Raw genomic sequence first — 25,722 nt, 5'->3', positions numbered from 1 at the left:
GGCTGGCACAGGACAGGGGAAGGGTTATGTGGAAAGGGCATGGAGGGCGTCAAATAGATGTTATTGGCATCCTATATATTGCCTCCCATGTCCTGAAGGAGAGTGGGTGGCTGCAGCCTCGTGGGGTAGAGCCCCCGTGTCCTGCAGGCTGTGCTAACTGCTGTGCTCTGCTCCAGAGGACACCCTGGAGCCCCCCCTGCCCGAACCAGGCTTTCCCGAGTACGGTGTGGTCATCATGGTCGTGTGTGGCCTCTGCATCATTACTGCTCCCATCGTCTTGCTGGTGGTAAGGGCGATGTCTGTCTGCTGGGGCAGACAGAAACAAGCTGGGGCAAAGCAGCCCCAGCCCCTGGGCAAGGGGAGCGCAGAGCAGAGGGACCAGTGCAGGGCCAGGCATGGCTCCAGCCTCCATGCTCTCCTCCCTAGTGCCTGAGGACCAAGAGGCTCAACTGGCGGGACATGGTGGTCCTCTGGGACAGAAGAGATCCTGAAGCAGGAACCCAGACCCTGGAAATGGATAACCAAGGGTTCGGGGCATCCTCTGAACAGGCAAGTGGCCTCTACGGTCCCTGGAACTAGTTTCTGTGCCTCGGAGCTGGAGCCTTGAAGCTCAGCTGGTGTTTCTGCAGGTCACAGGTCCCTGTTGTACCTGGTGATGGTCCTGGGCAATGCCAGGAGTTGGAGAAACCCCTTGGGGAGGTGGGGGGAAGGAGACCTCACACCCTGTCCTTGCTGGAGGTGGGCACAGTGACTTCTCCCCCTCTCACTTGCAGGGCACTGAGGATGCTCATACACACTGGCAAAATGACTCTGCCTGATGAGAGAAGATGCAGCTGATGGGGGGGGGGGGAGCCCAAAGAGGGGTTGTGGGGGGAGGGATGCTGAGAACCTATCCCTGCTCATCGGCCTGCAGCTGCCAAATGCTCCTTGAGAAGGATGTGGGCTCAGATGGCTGAAGGAATTTCTTTGTATGGTGAACTTTGATAAACTGTTTATAGAATGGCAAACCCAGCTGTGCATGGTCTCTGCTTTTGCTGCGTGGGTGGTGTTGAGCCCTCCTGCCTGGGAGGGCAGTGCTGCCCTGGGTTCCCACCTGCCGAGGTGCAGCTCCTGGGTGTAGGAGATGTAATGGGCAGCTGTCAGGCGATGTGCGGCTTCTGCTTTACACCCAGGCTTGCTTAAGAGCTGTAAGCTCCTCCTGGCCAGACCGGGCTTTGACAGCCCAAGCGGTGTGCTGCTGGTCTAACTGGCATCACTAAGCTGAGCTTGGTCTTCTCCAGCTCTTGCCTAACTACTCACTAGTGCTAGGGAGTTAAAAGGCCAAGGAAACGCATCTCTCTTGGGGCTGGGTTGAGGAAGAAAGCCTTGGCTGCCCCCTGGGTAAAGCAGCCCTTCCTGCTCTGCGCTGGGTGCTTCCCTTCACCCCAACAGGCAAAGCACCCTATGATGGGGGGCTGTTATTGCTAACTACAAGGCAAAGGTTTTTTCACCCAAAAGCTTGTTTTTTCCCTTCTCACTGCATGCTTCTCCCCAGTGTGTGCGACTGGCTCTGTGTGGAGGCAGAAAGCAGGCTCTGCATAAAGATACTCACTTCAAAAAGTAATTTCAGTTGCTTTTTTTAATCTGTAATCAAAAGTCATCCAGTCCCACTGGCCTCCAAACTTGCTCTGCAAAGCAGGTAGGGAAAAGCCTTTCTGCAGCGAGGGGCAGGGCTCTCGGGGTGCTTGTCCCCGTGCTGCCTGGCTGCCCTTGCACCCTGTGAGGGCTGGTCCCGTGGGAGCAGGGAGCCTGGATGCTGCCGGCAGGCATGCGCTGAGCTCCCTTGCTCCTTTCCAAGGGGGAGAGGGGCTGAAACCAGCCCTTCCCTGTGCTCTGCAAGACAAGGAACCCACTTAGTGCTCCTCAACTCCCACCCTTCCCTGCCAGCTCCTGCCTGGAAATGACCCACAAGCAGCGAGTTCCTCCAGGGGGGGAGGGGGGAAACCTGCTGCATCCCCAAACCTCGAGAAAATCAGAGCTTAGGTGCCCAAAGGCACAAAGCAGCTGCCACTGCTGCTTGTCAACTCAAATCTGTAGAGTTGGCTTTGCAGATCAAGGGCCACAAACTTCCTCAGAACTGACTCACCTCCCCTCTCGGATGTCACCTGCCCCCAGCACATGAGCAAAGAGTAATAAGCGTAACCCAAAGCCCGACCAGACCAGTTCTGCTGCGCTTAGGAGGAAAAAACAAAGTGATTCTATAGAAATCTCTCTAAATGCTGCTTTTCTAGAAGTGACACTTACCCGAAGGCACAGGCAGGAGCCGCCCGACCTGCAGCAATGAAAGCAAGCGTGCCAAGAAAGGGGGAACCCCAACAAATGGGCAGAGCGAGCCTGAGAGTCAGCCTGGAAAAAACAAACCGTAACGAAAGAAAACAAGGCAGGGGAAAAAAAATACCCTGGTCCATCTAGAAATGACATGGTGGGGCTGTTTGGCAGTGGGAGGTCGCTGGGGTGAACGACCGCGGCCTGGCAGCTGCCTTGCTCTGCCAGGTCTGCTGCAGACGCTGGGTCCCTGCCTGATGCCCTTGAACCCCACAGTGTCCCTGAGGTCCCACCAGCAGCGTCTCCCTCGCCTGGTCCCTGCCACGGCCCCACGCCGGGTGCTGAGACCCGCTGGGTTTTGCTGAGTGCCGGTACCTCGGATGCCACTGGCGTGTCACCTTGCTCTTGGGTGACCCAGCCGGCACCAGGGGGTCAGTTCCCGGGAAAGCCCTCGCGATGCCACAGGCTCTGGGCTCCTTCCTGTGCCTCCCTCCTCCTCTGTCCCCCCAGCCCCGAAAGTTGGCATCGACTTTAACATGGTTCTCCCTCTCCTCGGGGAAAGACGCTGAGAAGGTGAAATGAGGGCAGGGCGCTTCCATCAGCTCCCCTGCAGCAGGAAAACCCTCCCAGCGGCGCCGGGAGCGCTGCCCGGCCGGGGGCCGGGGAGGGGACGGGGGTCCCGGGAGCTGGAGCCCGGGGACGGTGGCTGCCCCGCGGGAGGGGCCTCCTCGCCCCGCCCCCCAATGCCCCGCCCCTCACTCTTCGCCCCGCCCCCTCCCACCAGTTAAACACCGCCCGCCGCGTTCCCCCGGCCCAGGCTTTCCCCCGCCCCCGGCCCCCCGTCCCAGAAGCGGCCCTCGGGCCGGTCCCGAGCCCCGGACACGCAGCCCCGAGCCCCCCGCTTGTTTTCAGGCCCAGAAACGCCGCCCGGGGCCGGGTTCTGCAGCCCCGAGCGCAGCTCTCGGTGCCCCCTCGGGGGACTGGAACCCCCCGGCTGCTGCAGCAGCCCCCGAGGCGGCCCCCGGCCCCGCTGAGGTGGGGAAGGGGGAGCGCACCCCCCCGCAGCCCCGGGCCCGGGCCGCTGGAGCTGGGGGGCGCCTCCCTGCGGGGGGGAACCGGCCCCGGGGCAGCGCCCGCCCGCCCGGGGAGAGCTCTGCTGCGCTTGGCTTCGCTTTATTATTTTGAGGTTATTATTATACGTTATAATAAGACAATAATATAATAACAATAGTTTTAGCTATTTTTGGCTATGCCCCCCCAGTGCAGCCCGACCCCCCCAACCCCCCCGGCTCCCGCTGTGGCTCCGGCCCCGCTCGGGACCCCCCCGCCCCCGGGCAGCGGCCGGTGCCCTTCGCCGCCCCTGAGGGCCCCGGGACCCGCTCGGCGCCGCACCAGCCTCCGGGGCCGCCGCCGCTGCCCGGCCCAAGCGGGGAGCAGCCGGCGGGACGGGGCCTCGCTCCCCCGCCGGGCACGGGCCGGCGCCCCGGTACCCCGCCCGCCCGGGCCGGGTCTCACCCGAACCGCCTCCTGCCCGGGGACCCGGCCGCATCGCTCCCGCGGCCGGAGCCCGCGCGAACGGAGGCTCCCGCCCGGCCGGCGCTGCCCGGCCCGGCTCCCGGCACTGGCCGGTCCTGCTCCCGGCGCTGCCCGGCCCGGCGCCCCCCGCCCCGCGCAGCACCAGCACCGCCCCCGACACTGGCGCCCCGCCGGCCCGCGCACGCGCCCAACAGCCTCCGGCCCCGCCCCGCCAATCCCGGCCCGAGGCAGCGCCCGGCCCCACCAATCCCGGCCCGGCCCCGCCAGTCTCCGCTCCGCCCAATCCTGGCCCTCTCGGTCCCGCCCCTCCCATCTCCGTTTGGCCCAATCCCGGCGCACCCGGCCCGCCCCGCCCCGCCCCGACTCCGCCCAATGCCGGCCCGTCGTTTCAATCCGGCCCCGCCCCGCCTGTTGCGTCCCGCCCAATCCGGGCCCGTTCCCTCATCCGGGCCCCGCAGCGCAGCAGAGCTCTGCCCGGGCGGGCGGGCGCTGCCCCGGGGCCGGTTCCCCCCCGCGGGGAGGCGCCCCCCGGCTCCAGCACTCCCCGCCCGGGCCCGGGGCTGCGGGGGGGTGCGCTCCCCCTTCCCCACCTCAGCGGGGCCGGGGCTGCCGCAGCAGCCGGGGGGTTCCAGCCCCCCGAGGGGGCACCGAGAGCTGCGCTCGGGGCTGCAGAACCCGGCCCCGGGCGGCGTTTCTGGGCCTGAAAACAAGCGGGGGGCTCGGGACTGCGTGTCCGGGGCTCGGGACCGGCCCGAGGGCCGCTTCTGGGACGGGGGGCCGGGGACGGGGGAAAGCCTGGGCCGGGGGAACGCGGCGGGCGGTGTTTAACTGGTGGGAGGGGGCGGGGCGAAGAGTGAGGGGCGGGGCATTGGGGGGGCGGGGCGAGGAGGCCCCTCCCGCGGGGCAGCCACCGCCCGCGGGGCAGCCACCGCCCCCGGGCTCCAGCTCCCGGGACCCCCGTCCCCTCCCCGGCCGGGCAGCGCTCCCGGGGCCGCTGGGGCCGGGGTGCCGGACCCAGGGCCCTTGCCCCGCCGCAAAGCCCCGCGGGGGAGCCCGGGCAAGGCCCCGCCGCGGGGGCGGGGACGGGCGGAGCGTCCGCAGCGCTTCCCGCCCGCCCGGGAGCGGTTCCGGGTCGCGGAGGCGGGATCTGCGGCGGCACCGGGGACCGGCGGCGACATGGTGGGGCGGGGGGTGGTGGGGAGGGGCGGGGGAGGCGCGGCGGGTCCGCGGCGGGCTCTGACCGCGCCTTCCCCCCGTAGCGGTTCCGCTTCTGCGGGGACCTGGACTGCCCCGACTGGGTCCTGGCCGAGATCAGCACCCTGGCCAAAATCGTTAAGTGCCCGCGTCCCCCCGTCCCCCCGCCCGCCCCTGCGCGCCCCGGGCGCGGTGGTCACCCTTCTTTTCCCCCTGCGCAGTCCTCGGTGAAGCTGAAGCTGATCTGCGCCCAGGTGCTCCGGGACCTGCTGGGGGAGGCCATCGAGGTGAGCGGGATGCCCCCCTCCGGGGGGTTACCGTGATGGAGGCAGAGCGTTGTAACACTGTAATTAGCGATATCACTGACTTTCATATTCTTAATGCAAGCCTCAGTATTAAGAATGCTCCCAGCCAGTACTAGTAGTAGTAATATAGTTGTTAAGTATTGGTACTATTAGTGCTAAGGTAAGAATTATTAGTGTTAATGTTGGTAGCGAGTGCGTTATGCGGCTGCACGGTGCCTGGTGCTTACCCTGACGGCCCCGCGCTCTGCTCTCCCGCAGTATGAGAAGATCCTGAAGCTGACCTCAGACGCCAAGTTAGGTGGGTGCTGCTGCCCAGCCCCGACCGGGGTCCCCCCAGGGAGCTGCGCTCCAGGCAGGCAGCGATCTGGCAGGGGACGCCTTCCCGAGGCGGCGGAGCTAACCCTCCATCCCGCCCGCAGAGTCGGGGGACGTCAAAGCGACCATCGCCGTCCTTGGCTTCATCCTCTCCAGCGCCGCCAAGCACAACGTGGACAGCGAGTCCCTGTCGAGCGAGCTGCAGCAGCTGGGGCTGCCCAAAGGTAGGGGGGACCCTCGGGGTGTCACTGCGGGCCGGACCTGGTGGAATATGCCAGGGCTGAGCTGGCAGCCCCCGGCGCTGCCTCCTTCACGCCCGGATCCAGCGCGGGATGGCAGCCGTGTCGTACCCCATCGCCTCCCCTCTGCGCCGTCCGTCCCGGGGGCTCCTCCGGGTGTGTTACCGGGGTTTGGCCGCAGCGGAGCCGGCGTGAGCGGGTGGGTTTCTTGTCTTGTCCCTCCCCCTGGGCAGAGCATGCCAGCGGGTTGTGCCGGTCCTACGAGGAGAAGCAGAGCTCCCTCCAGGACAGCCTTAGGGCCTGCAGCCTGAGACGTGAGTGCGGCATTGGGAGGTTTGGGGGTCGGGGTCAGGCACCCTGCCGAAGCGTGCCGGGGTGCTGACGCCGCCCGTCCGCCCGCCCCAGTGAGCCAGCTGGGCTCGGTGTGCTGGCGGGTGGATTACACCCTCAGCTCCAGCGAGCTGCGGGAGGTCAACGAGCCCCTCGTGCACCTGACCTTCAACCTGCGGGACGGGGAGCGTGGGAGGACGGCGGCCGTCCCCGTGGCCCTCTCGGCCGACAAGTTCCGGGTGCTGCTGGCAGGTGAGGCCAGAGGAGGGGTGGTGGCAGGGACCCGGGGGGCCGGGGCTCCCGCACCACCTCCTCCCTCTCTCCTCAGAGCTGAAGCAGGCCCAGGCCCTGATGAACACCCTTCTCTGAGGAGCTGGGAGAGGGGGCGATGGCGGGAGGCACCGATGCTGGATCGCGGGACAGGACCCGCTGCGCCCAACCGGGCCCCGGCGCTGCCCGGCTGGGGAGGGGGAAGCCGGGGGCAGCTTTCTCCGCCCTCCTGTAGGGCCCCGGGCAGCGAGCGAGGCTGCCGGGGCCCCGCTGGGTCGCCCGGGGTGAGGCTGTCCCCCGGGGGAAGCCCCAATAAAGGTAACGGTGACAAGGCCGAATCGTGTCCCGCCTGTTTCTCCCCGCGGCGGGGCGGCGGAGGCCTCCGCGGGCCTTGCAGGCCGGGCGGGCCCGTTGCCTTGGCGACGCGGCAGGACTACAACTCCCAGCGTGCTCCGGTGGGAGGTGGGAGGGGCGGGGCCTGGGCGTGTCTCCAGGCAACGGGGCGGGCGGCCGGCGGGTCCGTGTGGCGGCGGGCCGGGCCGGGCAGTCGCGTCCCGTGGCGGCGGCGGCGATGCCCGAGTGCCCGGAGCTGCACCTGGCCGGGCGCTACATCAACGAGGCGTGCGGCGGGGTGGTGTTCTCGGGCGGCGTGGAGCGCTCGGCGGTGGGCAGGGGCCCGGAGGTGCCCTTCTCCAGCGAGGCCTACCGCATCTCGGCCGCCTCCCGGGGCAAGGAGCTGCGGCTGACGCTGGCCCCGCTGGGCCCCGCCGCCACCCAGGACCTCGTCTTCCGCTTCGGCATGTCGGGGTCGTTCCGGCTGTGCCCCGCCGCCCAGCTCCCCCGCCATGCCCACCTCCGCTTCCTCACCCGCGAGAGCCCCCCGCGCGCCCTCTGCTTCGTCGACGCCCGCCGCTTCGGCTCATGGCGGCTGGGTGACGCCTGGCAGCTGGGCCGCGGGCCCTGCGTCCTCTCCGAGTACCAGGCCTTCAGGTGAGCGTCCCACCGCCCTGCCAGCCACGGTCTGGCCCGAGGGAAGGCCCCCCCTGCTTTGTTTTGGCTGCTTTTCCTGCACGGCAGTAGAACGGCCATGCCCAGGTGAACCTGCGTGACGCCCCGTGCTCTGTTGCAGGGAGAACGTGCTGAAGAACCTGGATGACAAGGCTTTTGACAAGCCCATCTGCGAGGCCCTCTTAAACCAGAAGTTTTTCAATGGAATTGGGAATTACCTCCGCGCTGAGATCCTGTACAGGTAAGGCGGATTGAGCACCCGCTGACCTGCCATGGGGGTTTGGTCTCCAAGAGTTTGCCAGAGCTTGATGGCTCCTCGGCTAAGCCGGCTGGGCCTCCCCACCTGGTAGACATGGGCAAGTGCCAGAACCAGGCTCGTGTGTAACAAATGGACTCTCTCAGGTTGAAGATCCCTCCCTTCGAAAAGGCTCGGACCGTGCTGGAGGCCCTGAAGGATCAGGAGCAGGCGAGGAGGAAGAAGGTGGGGAATACCTGGTGCTTTCGCAGGCTCAGAAAGGGGCAGGTTTCCAGACAGAGGCCATAGCAGGGATTTGTTTGCCTGTGGCCCTGTGGGACGTTTCGGCAGCTCCCTGGCATCCCAGGAGCCTCTTGCCTTCCGTGCAGGGAGCTGGACTGAACTGAGAAGCGTTCCTGATTCGGGTTTGGGCTCGGCAGCAGTGGAGATTGTTCAGTTTGCGTCCAGCTCCCATTCTGGGCTCAGCTGGCTGCCTTGCTCTGGCTCTGTTTTGGGCTTAGCTGGGCACAAAGCTCTGGTTCAGGTCTGCTGTTTTGGGCTTGTTATAGCCCAGGGTTCGGGGAGTTTCAGTTCGTGTTTGGTTCCTCGCTCTGGTGGGGCAGAACATCATCACGAGACCCTTGCAGAGCTTGCACAGCCTCTGCCCACACCGCTGTCTGGAGGTGTTTGCTGCTCTCGGTCTTTCCCAACCCGACGGCGGGCATTTTCCCTTCACAACTGTAATGCTTGCTGCACAGGATCCATCTCCTCAAGCATATAACTGTCCTTTGCCATAAACACCGGTGTCTGAGCATGTCTGCCCCTCCAATGGAGCGGCAAACGGGGCGCAGCACTTCTGTAACCTCACGCGTGCGGCGTTCGTTCACACGTGGCCGGGCTGACGAGCTGTGACAGCTCCCCCGGCACATGCCTGCGTGCTGCGCTGGTGCCCGGCAGCGCCCGGCTTCTGCCGTCAGGAAGTCTCCGGGTATACTTGGGGCGGGTGAAGAGGAAGGGGCGAGGGAAACAAACACCTTGCAAGCTTAAAATCTCTGGGGAAGGCTGCAGTAGAGCCCACGGCCAATCTCATGGCCTCGGGGGAGAGGAGGTGGCTATGTTAAAAGAGGCTGAAAACAAAACATGTGTCTTGAGGGCTGTTTTTTACAAACTGCTGGTGTTCCTGTGCGCTAGCCCTCTTTCATGTCTTTGTAGCTGTGGGGAATGCACAGTTCGAAGCCTACAATGGGGTGAGCTCAGGGCTGGCATGTGGTGGGGAGTGTGGCCGCTCATCCTCAGGAGGGCAAGAGGAGATGGGGAATTTGGCTGGCGTTGGGGAGGAGAGACCCCGACGAGGCTGGGGTGGCTGGCAGGTGACTTCCCTCTCCTGCAGAATCCTTCCCTGACGCTGAGCAAGAAGCTGAAGCTGATACGGGAGAACCCGGATCTGCTGGAGCTGTGCCACACCGTGCCCATGGAGGTCATCGCGGCGGGTGAGGCGACAGGACAGGGAGCTGGGGAACAGGGACAGCTGGGGCTGGCAAGGAGGCCTGGGCTTTGCGTTCCCAGCAGCTGGAGGCTTGGGAGGGCACCCCGACACCATGATCGCTGCTTCCTCTCTACTTCTGTCCTTTCCTTCTCTCCCTTCCCAGAGAAAAAGCTCTTTGACCCAGATCACTCGGATAACTACGCCGCTTTCAAGAACTGGCTGCAGTGTTACTTGGTGCCAGGCATGAGCTCCCTGCGCGACCGCAATGGCAGGACCATATGGTTCCAGGTAGGAAGTTTGGGGTCGCTGCCTGGGGCCGGATGCCCCCCAACCACTCCTCCAAGGGGACACCAGCCCATTTTCCACTTCCCGAGACCCCCCCAGCGTTACGCTGTGTTGCTGGGGGTCTCCCTCTCTGACAGACTGCTATGACCACTGGACAGGGAGGTGACAAGGACCCTCTGCGCAGTGGCCGGCTGGCCAAGGGATGGCAGGCAGTCTGGAGCAGAGGGGCTGATTGCAGGAAGGGGGGGGCTCGGGTGGTCTGGCAGCCCTGTTCCTCCCTCCTGAGCCCCGTGTCTGGGTGAGGCGCTGTGGTGGGGCCTTGCAGAAGGAGCAGGGGCTGACCGGAGAGTCCCTGAGGCGCAGGGCAGGCAGAGCAAGCCCAACTCCCCTGGCTTCCTGGGGAAACGCGGCCGTTTCCTTATCACTGTCTTGGAGAAGGGGCACGGATTCTGCTGCCGCTACCTGCAGAATGACTGCGCCCCAGTCAACGCTCTGTCACCTTCCTTCCAGGGAGAGCCTGGCCCCATGGCTCCCAAAGGTGAGTGTCCTCTCTCCTCCCTGCGGGACCCGCTCTTGCTCCGGGAGGGCTGGAGCCTGGGAAGCCCCTTGCTTGCTGTGCAGCACGGGGGCAAAGGCAGGAGCAAAGCCCCTCTCCCTGGGGCGCTGACGGGCCTGTGATGGCCGGTGGCACTGGGGGACAGACCCTGCTGTCCCCAAGGGTTCCTACCAGCATACCTGCCTGCCTGGGCACAGCCTTTGTGCCCGCAGGGTGCTTTTCCAGGCCAGCACCTACATCCCCTTCCTTGCCTGCCAGGCTGGGAGCCGGAGCTCTCCCTGGGGCTGCGAGCCTGAACTGAGCAATTTTTTGGCAGGGGAGGGAGGAGAGGAGCCCCCTCGAGCCCTTCCTGCCAATTCCCCACCTCAGCCGGCTCAGCTCTGCTCACACATCACCCGGGACGGCATTCCTGAAAGGTCGCTGCGCCGCAGCCTGTCCCCGGTGTGGCGGGCGCTCTCTGCCCCATCTCCTCCTCTTCCCGCCTAACCTGGGCACGTCTTCTCGCGCAGGGCAGACGTCCCGCAAGAAGCGCGCTCCGCTGAAGGCAGATCCCGAGGCTCTGACACCCAAGGTAAGCTTTGTGGTTGTCGCTCCTGCTGGGTCTAGAGGCTGTCCTGTTCCCCATGCTTTGCTCAAGCTACTCCCAAATTCACATGGAGTTTCTCATCATCTGGCGGTCCAAGCACACTTCTGCTGCTAAGCTCCAGCTCTGCTGTCCACCTAGGTCACTGCGCGCGCCTCGAAACGGCGCCCCAGGGCTGCAAGGAAGCCCCCGAAGTCGGCCGAGGAGGAGGAGCAGGAGGTGGCTGATGGGCCGAGGAAGGGACGTGCTCGCGGGAGGAGGAAAGTGACCGCTGCTCCGGCCTTGTCCGAGCCTGCGGCGCCAGTCAAAGCCAGAAGAAGCCGCCGGACGTCTGTGCGCAAGGGCAGAGGTGAGGCTGGCAGTCACTGCGGCTTTCAAATGCACTCCCTTGTGTCAAGGGGACTGAGGGGGTGCCAAAAGGCAGGAGGGGAGTCAGCGGGGCTTCGCAGGACAGAACCAGGCACCCCCTCACCCTCCAACTTGTCATTTCCTTCTCCATCTTCCAGGCGCAGCCCCTGCCGTGTGAGTGCCACACGCTGCCCTCCTCCTGAGGGGCATTTTAACAGCCGCAGGAGGAGCTCAGGGAGGGCCTGGCCGGGGGCCTGGGTTAGTGCTGGGGAGAAATGGGGCTGCTCTGTACCTGTGCTCACGCCCGCTTGCTACTGCTGCATCCTGCCAGTGTGGGAAGGAGAAGCTGGGCTTGGTGATGGGGCTGGTTCATCCAGCGTCCTCCTGCTGTCCCCAGGCGTTTCAGGGGGATAAGGGCCACGGACCACACATTGTGCTGGACTCTGACCCTTCCCTCTGCCTAAAAGTGGATTCCCTCTTCCTTCCCCTCTTCCCTTTCTGGCTGTTGCCTGGATCACTGTTTTTAGCTGACTAATAAAATATTTTGTGTAGAAATGTCGTGCACGCCTTTTTGTGCTAAGGATAACCCCTCTGTGCCCAGCGTCTTCCCCAGAGGGGCTGGAGCAGGCTTCCCCTCCACCTCGCCCCCGCAAAAACAAAGGTAAGCTCTGCCTCCCCCGTCCCAGGAGTGAGATGCTGCTTGAGGAGGACACTAAGGGAGCAGAGCTAGAACAGAGCACCTGGGAGGAGGCAGATCAGTGCAGTTATCTGGAAATAAGTTAAGAAAACAGGCTGGAGCTTGTTTTCCTGTAATTCTTGTTTACTTGTGTTCCCCCTTCTGCAAGGGCAGTGCAAGAGGCAGGCAAAGGGAGAGGGGAATGACTGCAGTGTGTCTTTACACTCGCTGCTAGGGTCTGGACAAGATGAAGGCTGAGACACAGGAGCCACTCTGGAAAGCTGCTGCTCCCCAAATGCCGCGGGGCTGGAGCAGAGCCCGTGCGGGGCCAGCCAGCCTGTCCCACAACCTTACCCACGCTTCAGGGAGCTGGGAATCACTCGGGCCCTCCTTCCCTGGTTAGGCAGGGGGCAACTGTCCTCCTTTCCTGAAGAACATGGTTGTTCTCGAGCGCTGCTCTCCGAGTGGGGGGCGAGGGGGAGACTCTGCCCTTCCCTGGAACCACCGCCTCCTTGCACAGCTCTTGGGATCGGGGAAGCCTCAGGCTGCGATTTGAGCTCGCAGCGTTGATCCAGGTTGCCACAGCATCAGCAAGGGCAACTGACGGCGTCACGGCCTCAAGACCAAGAGGACGGAGAGCACGCGGAAGGGAGTGAAGGACAGCCTCACGCCCCGCTGCTCCAGCAGCAGGCGGGCCCGTGCAGCCGGCCGCTCCAGGAGGTCGCAGCTGGGGAAGAAAGCAGCGGGTGAGGCTGACGCGACTGATCTCCGTCCCCACACGCGCCCAGCCCTCCAGCATGGACTTACAGCATCGCCTCCTTAACGGGGAGGGAGGTCTGGAGCCAGGCGTCAACTGTGCTGCCGTGCGCCTCGTACAGCCGAACCACCACAGCTTCAGGTCTGTCCTCAGCCTTTGGGGGACGGTGCAGAAGGGAGTTCAGACAAATGAGGCAGGCGCATCCTATCCTACACCTCGGGGTACAGCCTGACCCAAGTGACCGCGACTGGGCGGCTCTGCCTGTGTGCACATGCGTTCCTGACCTGCCGCGGTGCAGCGCTAATGATTGAGGCTGCAGTACCCACACAGAGATGTGGATACTACTGTGACCCCTGGTGCGAGTGCCTGCCCAGCCTGCTAACCCGCCTCGTCCTCACCTAGCAGGACGTACAAACCAGAGGGATCGCTGTTTCTGCTCAGCTAAGCCTGCCCGCCGCCCAGCGTGGGGACAGAGCAAGCCATGCTTAACAACAGCAGCTTAACCTGTCTGCCCTCCCCGCTTCTGCCCCAGGGACTTGCCTGCTTGACAGTCTCCAGCACGACCGCAGGTGAGCTGACAGAAAAGGCGCTCCAGGCCGGGCCCTGGGCAGAGCTGGCTGGGACCGCGTGGAGGGGGAAATTCAAGTTGTAGGCATGCTGGATCACACCGGCATCCTGGAAGGAACCTGCAACACAAGAACCTCTAGCCAGCCTCTACCTACCTCTAGCCAGCCTCTACCTCTAGCCAGCCTCTCACAGCCAGAAACATGCTGTCCCCAAGGCTCACTGGAGCATCCTCCACCCTGCGTGTCCCCACAGGGCCCAGCTCTGCCCATCACTCACCCAGGTGAGGCATCACGGCGTAGGTGAACTGGTGGTGCGCCATGTCTGCTGTGGCATCAGGGGACTTGGGTGCTCTCAGCCTAAGGCAAGAAGAGGTAGGTGAGATTGGTTCTTGGCAGCACCCTCTGTCACCCAGTGCAGAGCCAGAGGAGCACTGTGACAAGACAACTGCCTCCCCTCACTACCTCCAGGCTGGAAGCCAACGTGCTGCTGGTTTCTGGCAACAGCAAACAGACCCTGGACAGTCCCAGAAGCTAAAAAATGTGAAGGGTGTTTTCCTGTGAAACTTGTGGGTGATGGAGTCAAACTGAAATACGTAGAGTTTCTCTTAGCTTTGTATGCATCCGTAACATTGCTGTTCCTTCCCTCTCCTTAAGTCTCCCCTCCTGGGGTATGTTTTGGCCAGCAACAGAAAAATTACTTGGTGCAAATTTGGATCTGATCTCTCCTGAATTATCTATGAGCATAACTCATAGGAGTTACATTTTCTTAGTCAATTGTAATTAAGTCAGCCAAAAGTTCTCAGGTGACAGCCAGCCACTTAGACTAATACCAGACTATCTCCTTATTAACTATGCTCATTTAGGACCAGGCATTGCCTCGACTTCCAAGAGACACCTCAGAAGACAAAGTGACAAAGACAAAGCTGCAGCTCCACGCTCACCCCAACTCTAACTCACAGCGAGAGGCTGAGGACATTCCCGTGGGCCGATGCCCCATATTTGCAGTCATTCAGCAGCGCCACCCCAAAGCCGTGCTCAGAGAGATCCAGCCACTTGTGAGCCCACACCTGCAGGAGGTACCAAGGGACATATTCACCACACAGAGCTACCGCCTGGGAGCAAAAGCAGCCCCACCACGGGAGGAGCAGCTCGGCCCTGGGACCAGACCACCTTTCCTCTCACCTCAAATCGAGCCCAGTCCCAGGACGTGTTCCAGTGCGTTGGCCGCTGCAGGTGTCCAAACTGGATCTCATAGGTGGCGTTTGTGCTCCGGACCTGCACAGGGAACTCCACCTTCAGGAACTTGTGAGCCTCCTTCCACTCAACCTAAATGCAGTAGCAGAAGGACATCACCACGGGGGGCTGACAGGCAGAGGCTGCACTTATGCTTCCCCAGGGCGCAGCAGCCAGCTCGCACCCAGGCCAGACCCGCTACAATAAAACCGCACTAGAGTCTGAATACGGATGAACTGGCCGGTCCCTCTTCCACCCTTGTCCCTCGGGACCCCCACCCTCAGGCTGCCTTCCCCTAAGGCAGAGGAGAACAGTCAGCGGGGGGCTCCAGGGAAGGAAACAGGAGGGGGAACTCAATTCAGATGCGAGGTTCAGCTTCCCAGGGCCCTGCCTGCACGGCACCGACGTTCGCATCACGCGGCAGCTGCTGGGCAAACCTGGGTCAGGAAGCGGAGGTACGGGCACATGGCATCCAGGATGATCTCCTGGGTTAAGGTGCTGCTTTCCCCGATCTGCAGAGAGAAGCTTGCGGTTCCCCGCAGGCCCCCAGCCAGGGTGATTTCCAGAGGCTTCAGCAGCGTTGTCACTGGTTTCCTACAGAAAGGGATAAAGGCAGAGCTGGTCTCAGCCTGGTAGATTCAGGTTCCCAAATCCCAATCCAGCCTCCCACACAGCAGGCACTCACTTCTCCAGAGTGAATGCTCCGTTACAGCTTTTGTTACAGCTGGGACTGACAGGGAGGTGAGAACCTCAGAGCAAAGCCAAAATCCAAGTGCTGCATGCACTGCTCCTCTACCTGGTTTCTAAGTGATAATCCATCACATCCCAGGCATCCCAGTACAGGGGAACATCATCAAAGAGTGCAAACTGGTTGGCATAGCAGCCATCAGGAACTGACTCTCTGGAACAAAGTGGAACAGAGAAACAGCAGCGTAAGAAGAACAGCGTAAGAAGCAGTGGAGAAGGGTGTTCAGTGAGAAGACGACCTGAGAGAGGTTTGAGGAACCCGATTCCAGTAACTGGGTGATAGACATACCTCTCGGAGTCCACCAGCCGAAGCGAGGTCAGGTGCCCCATCACGTCCAGGCAGACAGCAATCACCCCATTCTCCATGACAATGCAGCCGTCCTCCTTGGGAGAAAGGACAGAAACAGATTTCACAGACCTACACCTGTGGGAGTTGAGTGCCCCAGTTGCAAATCTAATGTGCAGACTTGCTGCGTGCTGGATTCCCTACATTTCTCCCCAATCAATCTTTGATGCAGGATACACTGCTCTGAGGACAACTGCTGTTGTGCTTACCTGTTTCCTCACTGCCACAGGCTGAGGGGGCAGCAACGGCTCCCTCACTAGAGCATAGCCCATGCTGGGGACTGTCACCAGGGCTGGAAAGCAAAGAGATTCTGTTCCAACATCTGCCCCACACTGTGCTGCCCTGCTGCTCTCAGACCTACTACCTCCTTTCATACCCTCCTCTTCTTCATCCATAGTTCAGGGACAATTTGAAGTGGGGTAAAGTCCCAAGGAGCGATTTGACAAGTCAGTAAACCCTCCCCAGGGCAGGGAGAGGCAGAGTATTTCTTTGTTAGCTGTCTCTGCCCCTGTAAGAAATTCTGATACATGAGTTACCCCCGAGTTAGACACACCTAAAGTCTCTGTTCCGGCTGGCCCGGTCCTGGAGATCACCTCGGTCCGTTCCCAGGGCAAAGTGTTCAACACAAGGGTGCTCTCGGCGCTCCCTGCCTTGCGCTGCAGCAGTTCCCTGCATAAGGACTGCACAGCTTCCTCCTGCAGCCGAGCGCCAGCCCTGCGGATCTCTGAGCAACATCTGAGAGAGTTTCTGGCACTCCCGTGCAATGTACACACACTTTAGCTACTTCCAAGCTACAATTACTAATTATCACTAATATTAATTATTATTATCTATTACTAAGTAATTAAAGTTTATAATTATTCTTAACTTTGTTATTACAAGATTACAATGATCTATGCCAGCTCAACTGGAAAATTGTGGTGCTATAATAAAGTAAAGCTACTGCAAGTGCCTGTGGGCAGGCAGGAGCAAACCTTTGCTGGGGTCTAGCCTGGCATGCCAGCAGCAAGCAGAGAAGTCAGTAACTCGGGATGTTTTTTAATCCCTTGTCTCCCCTGCTAATTCCCCGTTGAGTTAGCACTGTTACGGACACATGCCTGCACAGGTTCGACCCACAGCGCCTGGCAGTCCAGGACTGAAACCTCTGCAGCCCCACCAGGCAGGACCCGGTGTGCTCCAAGGCGTAAGTGCCCTCCTAGCCAAACTCCCTGCTCACCTGCGTAGTATTGCAGGGCATCCTCAACCACGAGCTGGATACAGCTGCCTGGCAAAACATCATGGAATTGGTTGAGCAGCAACAACCTAAAACAGAGAACAGAAAGCAGGTGAGGAAGCAGGGGAAAGCACCGCATTTGTTCTGGCTTACCGAGCCCTGTTTGCAAGACGGAAAAACTTAGTAACTGTTCTTTATCCCCACATTAGCAAACACTTGAGAGAAAAGGATTTTTTCCGTAGCATCCTTTAAATCCCTTTATGTTAGGACTTGTCAACTGTCATCTTAGTAAACCACAACCATGGGGAGTAAGAGCTATTTTTTCTTATCCCTCGGGGCTACCAGATATATTGTTGCACAAGTTCAGACAAGTCAAAACTGGTGAGGAATAAGCTTAGGTCAGAAATGAAGCTTCCAGCCGGCAGAGTAGTGAGGCTTTGGAGCTATCTTCCAACGGCAGAATCAAGCAAAGCACTGAAACACTTTCCAGGTGGAGCCCCGATCAGTTTACGGAAGGGGTCGTGTACACACAGTACTCCATCTGCAAAGGTCCCTACATCCTATCCACGCACCGCTCTCCCACTCACTCAAGAGGCAGCTCAAATGAAGACAAGCTGTGGCCAGTCACCCTTCTGGCTCCAGCTGAACAGGGCTGAGAGATAAGTGACCATCTCCCACCATCAGCTCACTCAGCTGCCCATAATAACTGTCCCCACCAGTGCGGTCCGACTGGTCCAGGCTAATTTTGGTGCAAGGATTTCTACCCAGACTCAGGCAGGGACACGGAGCTGTAGGGGATGCGGAATGGTACCCCAAGAGCAGCCAGCTCTCACGCTGAAGTCCCCAGCCCTCAGCACATCCCCCCCGCTAGTGCTCCCATACACCCTCACCTCCAAAGCCGCTGCAGCTGGCTGGCAGGATACTGGAATGTGCCATCCTGCGCCACAGCCAAGGTGCTGAGTACTTCGACGTCATGGAGTATTCGCTCGCACTCCCGATTCCCCTTCTTTATCTGGTGTCAAAGCAAGGAGAGAAGGAAGACGCTTAGAAAATTGGTAGCTGGGAGAGGATCTCTCACACCACCAGCAAAAACCCAGCTCCAAGTGCAGGAAGGTTTGTTATTTGTAGGTGTCATGAGTTTGCCATTACCAGCGAGTTATTTTTTGCCACAGATCAAACTGAAACTCCCAGCACAGGACATAGCTTCCCCTCTTTCTGTTCTCGCCCTCCTCCCCTTCTTCTGACTCTTCACCCAAGCTCCGCAACTATCTGCTAAAGTGAAGGACCTGGCAGCTGTTGACTAAGGGGGCCCTGCTGTGTCCAGGCTTCCTTCTCACCCCTTGAAGAAAATCTGACAATAGATCTGCCTTTTGGAGTCCTGGCTACAAGGTGGCTCCCACTGCTGAGACCTAAAGGGCACTGTCCGAACCCTGGAGCTGCATGAGCTGTAGCGAAGAGAACTGAGAATGGCCATCTTGCCTGGGGGTGGGGGAGACCGCTGCCCCCCTCCCATGCGTGCAGTCACCTGGGCCTGGGTGGTGTACGTGCCGTTGTGCAGCTCGAGGAAGAGCTCTCCCACCCAGGTGCACAGCTGCGACGACTCCTTCTCCAGGACAGAAAACAGTCGGTCAGGAGTGGAGATCTGAACCCTGCGGGAGAGACGCACAAACAGCGATGAGCCAGAGGAGAAGCCCGTGACAAGGCTAATGGTGCACCCGGACTAAAAAGGTGACAGCCCTGGAACCAAGGTCTCAGAAACCCCAACGCAATCACACACAGTGTTCCCCTCAACCTCCTCCTACCCCTCTCCCACTCTACGCTGCTCTGGCTGCCTGCCACGGAGATCTGGACTGACTGCCAGACACCGCTGCTGTGCTGGCCACTCACCCCACGGCTCTGCTGAGGGCTCGCAAGCAGTCCAAGGCTGCACCGTGTGCCTGTTCTTACAGCTCTTGGTGATGGAGAGACTGGCTCCCTGACAATCCTTCCTGGCACTCGGCTCGCCCCACTCACTCCCCACCCTTTCTTTTGGCACTGCCAAAGGCCAGGCCCAGCTCAAAACAAGCGCTCCTGCAAGGAGAGAAGGCGGCAGCTCTCCTCTCACCTTGGCAGCCCATCTGTGTCACCCATTCTCTTCATCCTGTCCAGCATCTTCTGCGTGGGCCCCCCTCCTCCATCTCCAAAGCCAAAGAGGAGAGCGCTGTGGTTCACACGTCCTTTGTCCTTGTTGTTCTTCACTGTTTTCAGCATCTAGAGGGATTTTTGGACCGCCACAATCCCCTGGTGCCCAGCCCCAGCTCCCACAGCGCCACACAAGAAAGCCAGGTCTCACTTTAGGGTGCACAGCCCAGTCCTGCCCCTCTTCCCCAGCCCAAACTGCCAAAATCAGGCACGGACGCATCTCAGAGGCAGGCAATTGACTGCCAGGCACCCAAACACCCTTTTTCCAGCAACGCTGTCAGCTATCCTGCTCCCTTCCCAGGCAGTGCCCTCTCTTAGGAGCCTCAGATCTGGCCCCGAGGGGCTGGCACTGCACTTCACATGCAGGTCTGGCAACCTCACTCACCTCCTCCACTCGCCCGTGCATCCCGTAAGAGTCACCAGGGGGAAAATGGGTCAGGACTCGGGAACCATCAATGCCTTCCCAGAAAAAGGTGTGATGCTGGAGGGGAGCCAAAAGAAAGCGTGGCGTCTCGTACAGTCCCCCTGTACCACACAGTGCCAAAATGCTAAGCACAGCCCCATTGTTCCTAGGAGTTCCCAAAAGGACATCTCTGGTCAGACTGGTACCAGAAAGATAAATTCATTCTTAGCTCAGTGTTTCAAGGCTCCCAAACTCATCTTTGGCACAAACGTGTGCGTGGAGGGCGCGCTTCAACCGCATCAGCACAGACCTCATGCACTAAAAGCCCAAGCTTCCTCACAAGCCCTGTTGAACACACAAAGCCCAGCACCTTTGTCACCAGGGAAGTGCAGAGGTGACAGGGACTTCAGAGCCCCTTGAGGATTCACACTGGGCCTTCACTTTCCGCAGGTTGCAGGATGCTGTGACAGACCAGTGCAAGGAGACAGTTGCACAAGGATGGGGAACGCCACAACGGCAGGGGACAGCAGAGGAGTGGCTGGGTTTGCCGTCTGCTAGACCTGCACGAGGTCACAGCTTCCCATCTGGAAGCAGAAGAAATTTGTAGGCCAGGGGCCAAGCTGGGATCTCTAACCATGTCCTTCCTCTCCCCTAAAGCCTGACAGGACATCGCTACCACCATAAACTGGTGGCTTCTGGAAGAAGAGCCTGTGTCAGCTGAGCTGAAGGACTGGCTCGACCTGTGGAACCAACAGGTCCAGCCCTGCAGACAGACTCCAGCAACCGCAAGTCCATCCCCTGGCAAGAAGAGAAGCACAGCTCACCGGGAAGGTGTTCACCAGGTTCCAGCTGAGTTTCTGCGTGAGGAACCGCCTGATCCCACAGCCACGCATCAGCTGGGGTAGCTGGGCTGAGTATCCAAATGTGTCCGGCAGCCAGAACTGGGAGCAGATGTGACAGCAGCAGAGGGAGAGAGACACACGTGAGTCACACTGGCCACAAATCACAGCCCGAGCTCATGGAGGGTTTCTTGGTAAGCAGGCTCTCAGCCCTTCTTGCAGAGGGGACGGAAGATGTGTTAGACAAGGAGCAATTCTAGAGACCTGCCAGGGACCTACAAGCAATATCACCAAGGCCTGGGGCTGTGCTAACTGCCATGGTACATGGGGGAGTAGATATTTACTCCTCATGGCTTTAGTTGCAAAAAGCAGGCCAACGTGAGGCACCTGAACATCATATCTGGAGAACCAGAGAGAAACCCTCACGCGTAGCAAGAGGTGGAAGGAGATGGTATGCAAGGAAGGTGTGCTGGAAAAGAGCAAGTACCTCCGAGCAAATCCGGCCAAACTGCTCCTGGAAGAACCGCTGTCCCTGGAGGAACTGCCGCACCATGGACTCCCCGCTGGGCAGGTTCCCGTCCTGGGGGGAAAGCACAGGGAGTCCATGTGGCAAGCCAGGTGCCGGGGACGGGGGGGTCTTGCGAGCACCCCATTCCCACCCACTGTCATCCTGACCCAGCAGATCACGAGGAGGATCTGAACAGAGCTCAGCAGAGGGCGAAAGGAGGAACAGAGCTCAGCCAGTCCAGACCAAAGCTCCTTTCTCGGGGAATGATACGATTTGGGAGAGGGATGGTATTTTTGGGAGGCTAGACACTGCAGACAGCTGCTGTTTTCTGGGCCCAGAGACCATCACCAACCAGACCGGCTCAGCAAAGGCTCTGCTCTCCCCCTCCAGTGTCAGGACCAGTCCCAGAGGGGTGGCGCAGGGAGGGTGCGGTGAGCCAGGCTCACCCTGCTTCTCACCATTTCCACCCAGGTGCCTCCGACAGGAATGAACTGCCCCTTCGCCACAAAGTCCCGAATCTGTGCGTAGAGCCCAGGGTACCAGCTCCGCACCCACTCGAACTGCTGCGCCTGCCAGAGCACAGAGATCAGCTTCAGCTCCCACCACGTCGCTCCACACCAATGTCCCTCCTCTCTGCAACTGCACAGGACACTCCCGGTCACCCCCCCATCTTGTTTTGAGTCATGCTGGAGAAGCAACACGCCACGAGCAGAAGGAGAGCTCCCCAGAGGGAGACTGCTCACCTGGGAGCAGGCGAAGGTGAGCTCCGGATTGCACTCCATCAGACGGACCACCGTGACCCAGCTCCGAGCGCACTTACGGATGGTCTCCTCATACGGCCACAGCCAGGCTGCGGGGACAGACACATGGCCCCACCGCCGTTATTACTCAGCACAAGCTCCTTTGGGAATGGGGCTGTGCTGCCTTTCACAGATCAGCCAGGGAAAATTCTAGAGCAAAATGCTGTCCTTTGACTAAGTGCCTGACAGCAACACAGCCTGGGGCCTCCAGCTCCCGCTTCTCCTGCTGCCTTTCTGCTGAGGCTGAAACCCCTCCAGGGACCGAGGGGTGAAGTCCGACGAGTGGAAGATAGCGGTCTGTAATTCATCCCTCGTCAGCAGCCCCATCGGTGCTCCAAACGGCACAGCTACCCAGACACACGTTCCCCTGCCTCGGTGACAGACCAGCTGTATGGCAGCACAGAGGTCCCTTTCCCTTCCCTCGGGAGACAGTACCCAGTGCCTGGAGCCCAAGGGCAGCCGGCTCTCCCCTTGGGCAGCATGCCCTGGCCTCCAGGTCAGCAGAGAGGGAGTGCTGTGCTGCTCTCACCAGAGTCAATGTGGCAGTGACCCACAGCATGGATGGTGTGCTGGCTCTCGCCGTTCCTCTGGCTGAAGATCGCTGCAGCCAGGTCACGGGCAGCGGGGAAGGTGGAGGGGTCCGTAACGTCACACACGTTGACCATCTGGTTGGCAGTGTACAGTGCCTGGAAACTCCTCTGGTTTTCCTCCCCGAGGAGCTGGGGTTGGGAGTGATAACAGCTTGACTCAGAGCTCGGCACATCCTCTGGATCTGAGCAGCTCCCTGTACCAGCTCGCATGCCACCTGCCCCAGGGAGAACCCGCTACCTCCTTCCAACACCTGACTCTGCCAGTGGTGCCAGGTAAACACCATGTCCCTGCTTCACAGACACAACCATATGTCTTTGCTCATGTGCCTTCTAAAGCCAGGTTACACTACGCCCACCCCAGGGGGCTCCGGTCTAACAGACCCGGCCCTGGAGCAGAAAGTGGATGAAAAAAACACCCGTGGTTTCTCTCTGTTCAGTTTTCTCCTACTCTAGACAACATCAATTGTGCTAAAGCAGCAAACATTTAGCTCCTAGTGGGAGGAGACGGGTCATGGAATGGCGGGAGAAGGAGATAAAATGAAGTTGTGGAAAGGGTGAGAGAAGGGAACGGAATGAGCTCACAGACCCGGGCCATGTCCAGCAGTATTTCCAGATCCACCAGCAGTTCATAGACATCCCTGTTGAAGACGACCAGCTCAGCCTTGCTCAGGGTAAACCTCCTGTCAGGGTCTGGAGGAGCAATCATACTGCCCTTGCCGGCCCCAAAGAGACCATTGCAGGCCAGCTCCACGTACAGCGTCAGACTGGAGAGCAAAAGGAAACCGTCAGGGAGCAGACCACAAGCAATTGGCCAGGAAAGTCCATTCCCCTCCCTGTGCTGCGACCGGCCCGACCTGAACACCGGACAGAGCCCCTGCACGCTGGATACTTCCCAGAGCACCTGGACGCAGGCCGGGGTGTCTCAGTCCGGCCTCTTGGTTTCAAACAATGCCAAGCTCCCCCAGCAGCGGGGGGCTCCCCGGGGCTCCGGCCAGGCTGACCACCCACCTGTGGGGCTCCGTCTCCTCCAGGCTGCTTGTCAGGATGTAGCTGGTCTTCTCACCTTCCTTAGTCAAACCCTGTAGGGGAAGACAGCACATTTAACACACGTCTTCAGGGGTCCATGACAGCGGGCTGGATGGGCAGGACAAGACACGTCCAGCTGGATGGAGGGGCCTGGTCCCACGTCTCGTGGGACAATGCTTCCCACAAGAACAACCGGCACGGAAACTGCTGCTGCCCCATCAGTAACACAAACCCTGCGGACAGCACCACAGAGCAGGGCAGGGCTGCAAAAGGTCACCTGAGCCATTCTTCCTCCCCAAAGCAGGACTGAAGTTGACACGTGTGACAAGAGTCTGTCCCACTGTTCTTGACAGCAATGGAGATTCACATCTCAGGCCCAATGCTTGTCTATCCTTCTTCCCAGACAGATTTGCTAACGTCTAAGCAAGGGATTTTCAGCCATTACTGGTTTGCAGACCAGAAGTTTAACTTCTGGCAGGGCGCAACCTCTAGAAAACAGCCTCAAACTCACCACCAGCAGGCTTGCCTTTCTGGGTTGAAGTTTGGAGACAGCCCACAGACCCTCTGCGGTCCGCCAGCAGAGCATGCAAACCACGAGCATAGCCCTTTCTCCCACCCCACGTACCAGGCTCTTTACAAACACTGCCCCTCTCCGCACAGCAGGTTTTCTCGTATTTAAAGACAGCTCTCCTATTGCCTCGGAGATTACCACTTGAGGCTAAAAAACCCTACAACGACATATCCTCTTTCTGCTTTTTTTCATGACCACTCTGTCTAGACCTCCAATTGTTCTTGGTTCTCTCCCGTTGGTCCACGTGTTATTTTACGCCCCCAGTACACGTGGGCATTCCTCTGAAGAGTGCATAACAAACGGGAGAGGGTTTCTTCTACTGCCCCATTGCAGAGGGGTAAGGGGGATAACCCCTCTGCATACCAGAGTGCCTGGCACAGCTGGCACACCCCTGATCCACGCCTCCTTACCTGGACAGGCTGGGCGTCTCGCCACACCATGCCCTCCCCATCGCTCTCCCAGACGAAGTGCACTTCCCGCCCTGCCCATGCCGGGGGGATGCTCAGCTCCACCTTAAACCAGCACGTCTCCCACCTGGAAGAGAGCAGGCAGCAACCTCAGCCCACCGTGAGACCTTCTCCCAAGGGAAACCACACTTCCTCAGAGCCTCCATGGAAAAAGCAGAGTGGGGACAGCACACAAGTTCAATGTGATTCAAATGCAACAATGCTACCTGTCCGTGCAGACCTGCTTTAACCTATGCCCCCCAGGCACGGCATAGTCTGGAGGTGGCTCCCGTGCGGCTGGCTATGACACATCTTCAGTTTAAGCAGCACACAGTGCCTGCACAGGCCAGCCTTGTTCTGCACCATTTAAATGCACTGGGCTTTCCCTTCCCCGTGAGCTGTTGAAATGACTGGACGCTCCTTCACCAAGCGAAACTTCTAACTTGCGGCACCCACTGTTGTCAGTTGTTGTTGAGGGTTAGAGATTTGACAGCAAGTTAACAGCCAAGCGGAGCGGGGTGACGCACTCTTTCAAGCTGTCAGGGACTGGAAAACTGTTCCTCCATCTCCCACAGCGACCCAGAAGACAGGGAAATCAGAGGGTACTGGGACTTGAATTATGCCTGGGGCAGGGCAGTTTATCAATATGCCTTCTCCCCGCCCTGACAAAGCACACAGATCCCACGCAGAAGCAAGCATCAGGGTCACAACCATGACTACGAACACGAGCTCTCAGCAGAAAGGACTGATGAACCTGGCTCTTCACTCTCCTTGGAAACACTCACATCTCTGTCTCTTTCCTCACGAAATCTCCCTAAGGGCTTCTGGGCAGACACCTTCTACCTAAAGCACACAGCAGGGAGGAGGATTATCATCTCATTTCTTTGCCGTTGAGAGCTCGTGAGGATTCACACACACAAGTAACACTGAAGACGTGAGCTCCAGCCCCACCGCGCTCACGGCACCACTGAAACCTGGTACTCACGTGGGCCCGAAGGAGTCTCCCACTTTAGCCGGTCTGAATTCCTGCCCGACAGCCTCGTCATACGGGACGCGCCGCGGGGTCTGGAAGCAGGAGAGCGATGTTGGCGGACAGCGATCCCCAAAGAGCCTACGGTCAGAGACAGCCGGGACACAGTTAATAAAGCCAGTCCTGCAAGGACCAGCCCGGGGCAGGGACAGAGACCACCCTGCTTTCCCAGCATCACCCTGCTGCCACTTAATACCCTCGCAGCATTAACTGAACTACAGAGTAATAATTTGCCCCGTTGAAGGGGCCTGTCGGAGCCGGCCCTCCAGCAGCGTGCCCCCGAGGGCAGCCCTGCCGAGGAGGGCTGGGGGGCAGAGGCGACTGTGCCAGCGGCACCCTGAGGCAGAGCTCCAGGCTGGCCAAGGTGTGCGTGTGCTTCGTTCACTGAGGCCCCCGAGCCCCCGCAGCCCTGGCCGGCAGCGACCCGGGGGGAGCGGCCTCCCCAGAGGGGCCGGCGGAGGAGTTGGGGGGACACAGACAAGGAAGCAGGCCCGGGCGCGGCGCGGCCCGCCCCGCCTACTGCCAGCGCCCCGGGGAGGGCCCGGGGAGGTGACGGGGGCCGACCCGCCGCCCACCTGCCCCGCAGGTTGCAGTCGGTGAAGTAGGTCTCGGAGAGGAACTTCTCGACCCGCTCCAGCGCCGTTCGCCGGTGCTTCACGGCGGCCATGATGGCGGGCCCGATCCGCTCTGCGCATGCGCGGTCCCTGTGTGCGGGGGGGGGGGGGCCGCGTGCGGCGCATGCGCACGGGGCGGCGCGGCCGTGGGGCGGCGCGGGGCGGGCCCGGTGCGGAGGCCG

The 25,722-nt window shown here is 60.6% G+C and overlaps 3 protein-coding genes across 5 annotated transcripts; 2 read left to right on the top strand and 1 right to left on the bottom strand.

The window, feature by feature from the left end:
• Positions 1-4,751: 4,751 nt before the first annotated feature.
• COMMD4 (COMM domain containing 4) lies at positions 4,752-7,712 on the top strand. The gene is made up of 9 exons (XM_075160485.1): positions 4,752-5,019; positions 5,100-5,171; positions 5,256-5,321; positions 5,598-5,637; positions 5,759-5,878; positions 6,127-6,207; positions 6,299-6,475; positions 6,552-6,811; positions 7,623-7,712. The coding sequence occupies exons 1-8, from the start codon at positions 5,017-5,019 to the stop codon at positions 6,590-6,592; spliced, it is 600 nt and encodes a 199-aa protein (XP_075016586.1). The 5' UTR covers positions 4,752-5,016; the 3' UTR covers positions 6,593-6,811; positions 7,623-7,712.
• On the top strand, positions 6,981-11,781 carry NEIL1 (nei like DNA glycosylase 1). Of its 3 annotated transcripts, none has more exons than XM_075160482.1 (9): positions 6,981-7,483; positions 7,623-7,742; positions 7,904-7,982; positions 9,127-9,226; positions 9,386-9,510; positions 10,018-10,045; positions 10,573-10,634; positions 10,788-10,995; positions 11,547-11,781. In XM_075160482.1, the coding sequence occupies exons 1-9, from the start codon at positions 7,065-7,067 to the stop codon at positions 11,657-11,659; spliced, it is 1,254 nt and encodes a 417-aa protein (XP_075016583.1). In that variant the 5' UTR covers positions 6,981-7,064; the 3' UTR covers positions 11,660-11,781. The 3 variants fall into 3 exon arrangements, with proteins under 3 accessions (XP_075016583.1, XP_075016584.1, XP_075016585.1); XM_075160483.1 differs by lacking the exon at positions 11,547-11,781 and adding an exon at positions 11,153-11,546; XM_075160484.1 differs by lacking the exons at positions 10,018-10,045; positions 10,573-10,634; positions 10,788-10,995; positions 11,547-11,781 and adding an exon at positions 9,645-10,007.
• Positions 11,782-11,797: 16 nt separating this feature from the next.
• MAN2C1 (mannosidase alpha class 2C member 1) lies at positions 11,798-25,621 on the bottom strand. The gene is given in 27 exon segments (XM_075160481.1): positions 11,798-12,397; positions 12,478-12,581; positions 12,968-13,113; positions 13,271-13,350; positions 13,951-14,060; positions 14,176-14,319; positions 14,664-14,820; positions 15,023-15,127; positions 15,263-15,357; positions 15,529-15,611; positions 15,873-16,043; positions 16,536-16,621; positions 17,423-17,544; positions 18,058-18,181; positions 18,637-18,782; positions 19,099-19,194; positions 19,941-20,057; positions 20,443-20,535; positions 20,922-21,032; positions 21,207-21,313; positions 21,793-21,982; positions 22,440-22,617; positions 22,862-22,932; positions 23,861-23,984; positions 24,882-25,007; positions 25,502-25,599; positions 25,601-25,621. Coding segments are annotated over 27 exon segments (3,123 nt in total). The 3' UTR covers positions 11,798-12,279.
• Between the last annotated feature and the right edge of the window lie 101 nt (positions 25,622-25,722).

This window comes from Calonectris borealis, chromosome 11 (genome assembly GCF_964195595.1).
Source record: "Calonectris borealis chromosome 11, bCalBor7.hap1.2, whole genome shotgun sequence".
Classification (NCBI taxonomy): Eukaryota; Metazoa; Chordata; class Aves; order Procellariiformes; family Procellariidae; genus Calonectris; species Calonectris borealis.
This window is presented reverse-complemented; position numbering and strand designations above follow the sequence as displayed.

Bases quoted from the DNA above. Each gene is read 5' to 3' on its own strand.
- NEIL1 (XM_075160482.1), top strand. From the start codon at position 7,065: ATGCCCGAGTGCCCGGAGCTGCACCTGGCCGGGCGCTACATCAACGAG. The intron at 7,484-7,622 runs GTGAGCGTCCCA...GCTCTGTTGCAG, and splicing joins TCCGAGTACCAGGCCTTCAG to GGAGAACGTGCTGAAGAACC. The intron at 9,227-9,385 runs GTGAGGCGACAG...CTCCCTTCCCAG, and splicing joins CATGGAGGTCATCGCGGCGG to AGAAAAAGCTCTTTGACCCA.
- COMMD4 (XM_075160485.1), top strand. The intron at 5,322-5,597 runs GTGAGCGGGATG...GCTCTCCCGCAG, and splicing joins TGCTGGGGGAGGCCATCGAG to TATGAGAAGATCCTGAAGCT. The intron at 6,476-6,551 runs GTGAGGCCAGAG...CTCTCTCCTCAG, and splicing joins GTTCCGGGTGCTGCTGGCAG to AGCTGAAGCAGGCCCAGGCC.